The following is a 3037-nucleotide window of genomic DNA, read 5'->3' as shown; positions in this document are numbered from 1 at the left end:
TCGGGGCCCGGGCCGGGCCGGGGCGGTCGCTGCGACGTGTGCGGGAAGGTGTTCAGCCAGCGCAGCAACCTGCTGCGGCACCGGAAGATCCACACGGGCGAGCGCCCGTTCGTGTGCGGCGAGTGCGGCCGCAGCTTCACCCGCAGCTCGCACCTGCTGCGCCACCAGCTCACGCACTCTGAGGAGCGGCCCTTCCTGTGCGCGGACTGCGGCCAGAGCTTCGCGCGCCGCGCGCGGCTGGAGGAGCACCGGCGCGTGCACACGGGCGAGCAGCCCTTCCGCTGTGCCGACTGCGGCCAGCGCTTCCGCCAGCGTGCCAACCTGCTGCAGCACCAGCGTGTGCACGGGGACCCCCCGGGCGCGCACCCCGAGCCGCCCGCCCCCGCCGGCACGCCCGAGCCCCCGGGCCTCTTCCCGTGCAGCGAATGCCCTGAGAGCTTCGCGCAGCGCGCGGTGCTGCTGGAACATCAGGCCGTGCACACCGGCGACAAGTGCTTCGGCTGTGCCGAGTGCGGCGAGCGCTTTGGCCGCCGCGCCGCGCTGCTGCAGCACCGGCGCGTGCACAGCAGCGAGCGCCCCTTCGCCTGCGCAGACTGCGGGCAGAGCTTCCGGCAGCGCTCCAACCTCACGCAGCACCGGCGCATCCACACGGGCGAGCGGCCCTTCGCCTGCGCGGAGTGCGGCAAGGCTTTCCGCCAGCGGCCCACGCTCACGCAGCACCTGCGCGTGCACACGGGCGAGCGGCCCTTCGCCTGTCCCGACTGTGGCCAGCGGTTCAGCCAGCGGCTCAAGCTCACGCGCCACCAGCGCACGCACACGGGCGAGAAGCCGCACCGCTGTGCTGACTGCGGCCTGGGCTTCGCGCAGGTGTCGCGGCTCACGGAGCACCGGCGCGTGCACACGGGCGAGCGGCCCTTCGCCTGCGCAGACTGTGGCCAGCGCTTCCGCCAGCGCGCCAATCTGGCGCAGCACCGGCGCATCCACACGGGCGAGCGGCCTTATGCCTGCCCCGAGTGCGGCAAGGCCTTCCGCCAGCGGCCCACGCTCACGCAGCACCTGCGCACACACCGGCGGGAGCGGCCCTTCGCCTGCCAGGACTGCGGCCGCCGCTTCCACCAGAGTACCAAGCTCCTCCAGCACCAGCGTGTGCACAGCACGGAGTAGCCGCGGGCCGCGGGCTGGGCCGCGCGGGTGCTCAGTAAAGGGTGGACAGAGACCGCGGTGTCACCTGTGCAGTGTGCTTCCTTTACGCCGTGCTCCTCTGTGAGGCAGCCACTGTCCCCGGAGCGCATGGCGCAAACCAACCCCCGGCTCCCAAAGAGAAATGTCCTCTGAGCGTCCACCAACCAGCTTCTAGTGTAGGAACAGGGACAACAGATGTTCCAACAGAGGTACTAACTGGATGGTAGCTGGGTGGTTGGGAACTGAAAAGGGTAGTCAAGCTGTCCAGAAGGAGGAATTTGGGAGTCCCTGAAAAGGAGAGGACTCTGCTGTAGAGTTGGTTCTGAAGTCTTAGGCAGCAGGTAGGCCCTGTGGCTTTGTTACTGCTGGGCTGGCCCTACGGTGCCCCCAGAGGAGGGTACCCCATAGGCCTAGGCTGAGATTCCTGAGGGTGGGGCACTGCTGTGAGTCTCTGAGAATCCGCTGACCTGGTTGAGAAGTATGTGTGTAACGAATGTGCTGCTCCCAGGATAGCCTTTCCTCCCCTCCTAGCCCCAGGGGCACCTGTCCCTCACAGATTCAGGTGAAGGGGACCAGTTTGTAAAAACGTCCCTGCCCTGCACAGTGAGGCCCGGGTAGACAAGCGTGGACCCCAGAGACAGGAGCTTAACTGGAAATCCAGCCCTTGTATTCCCTCAACGCCAAAGCCACCCCTCCCTCTAGGGATTAGAACACTCTGGTCTCCAGGATTCCTGACTTCCCAAGCTCATCAAGTCCACCACCTTGACCAAAGCCAATGCTGTGATACCACCTCTCTACTCCCAACTCAGCTGTCCCATCACCTTCATCCTGCTAATACCCACTCTCACAGTAGTCACAGCCAAAAGCTTTCTCCCCACCGTGGCCCTGTGGGGCTTCTCAGGTGTGAATCCAGGATCCATCTACGTGGGCCCACCAGGACCACACCCAGCTGCCAAGTTTCTGGGTGGCCCCTTGCCTGGACTGTGGTGTCTTAAACCTATATATCCATTCCCATCATGACTGTCCTTGGAAACATCCCCCAAGAGGGGACCTGAATAAGCCCAGCCCCCACCCTCGCCAGCCAACATCATCAGATGCAGCAGAATTAGTAAATTGGCAGCTGGCAAGCAAGATCCTGACTGAGGATGTGTTTTTAAGACTCCCAGAAGCCATTTTCTGAGTTTAAAGGCTGGAAGGTTTTACCTGGAAATTCAGACACTTGGAGATTTTCTGTTCCTGTGTGTTTACAGTCAGCAGTACTGAGGATGGAGGGCCCTACACATGGAACCCCAGCTAGTCCGGGCAGCACAGGCTGCAGGCCCATGGACAGTTTCTCTACCTTCTGGTGATGGTTTTCATCACCCACAGGTTCATCCTGGGAAGTCTCCACCCATGAGCATCCAGCAAATTGTCACAGGCAGTGAGACGACAGCAGCTTCTGTGGATGCCGAGATACCAAGCCAGTATCTCACAGATTCAGATCTGTCATTCCCAGGACACTGTCCCGTTGCCTCCTGTGTCCTAGCCATGTCCCTCTTCCCTCTACCGGACAGAACCGTGACAACAACCTGCCTGCTTCTCCGGGTGGGTACCAGTAAACAGGGGTCAAAGGGTCCCCATGCAGCTGGGTCCAGCTTGAACTCTAAGCCTCGGTCAAGGTCCTATGCTGGGCGGGGTGAGCCTGACTGGCCTGTGCAGTGTCAGGATCAGCAACATGAGCCCTGTGTGTCCACGCTTCTTCCAAAGGTAGCTGAAGTTTCCAATGACTGTAAGCTATCCCCTCCCACACCCCAAGGCAGGCCCTGGTCTCAGGGGGTACATACAAGCCAGCCTGAACCAGAGGCCACTCCTATGT

The 3037-nt window shown here is 62.5% G+C and overlaps 1 protein-coding gene across 1 annotated transcript in view; it reads left to right on the top strand.

The window, feature by feature from the left end:
- Mzf1 (myeloid zinc finger 1) overlaps positions 1 to 1216 on the top strand; it is a gene marked incomplete in the record, with an annotated part of 7007 nt that extends 5791 nt beyond the window's left edge. The window contains 1 exon segment of the mRNA XM_013509855.1: positions 1 to 1216. Coding sequence (XP_013365309.1) covers positions 1 to 1164 — 1164 coding nt within the window.
- Between the last annotated feature and the right edge of the window lie 1821 nt (positions 1217 to 3037).

Source organism: Chinchilla lanigera, unplaced genomic scaffold, assembly GCF_000276665.1.
Source record: "Chinchilla lanigera isolate Chin_1 unplaced genomic scaffold, ChiLan1.0 scaffold00183, whole genome shotgun sequence".
Lineage (NCBI taxonomy): Eukaryota > Metazoa > Chordata > Mammalia > Rodentia > Chinchillidae > Chinchilla > Chinchilla lanigera.
The sequence above is the reverse complement of the archived record's forward strand: the minus strand, read 5'-3'. Positions and strand labels throughout refer to the sequence as shown.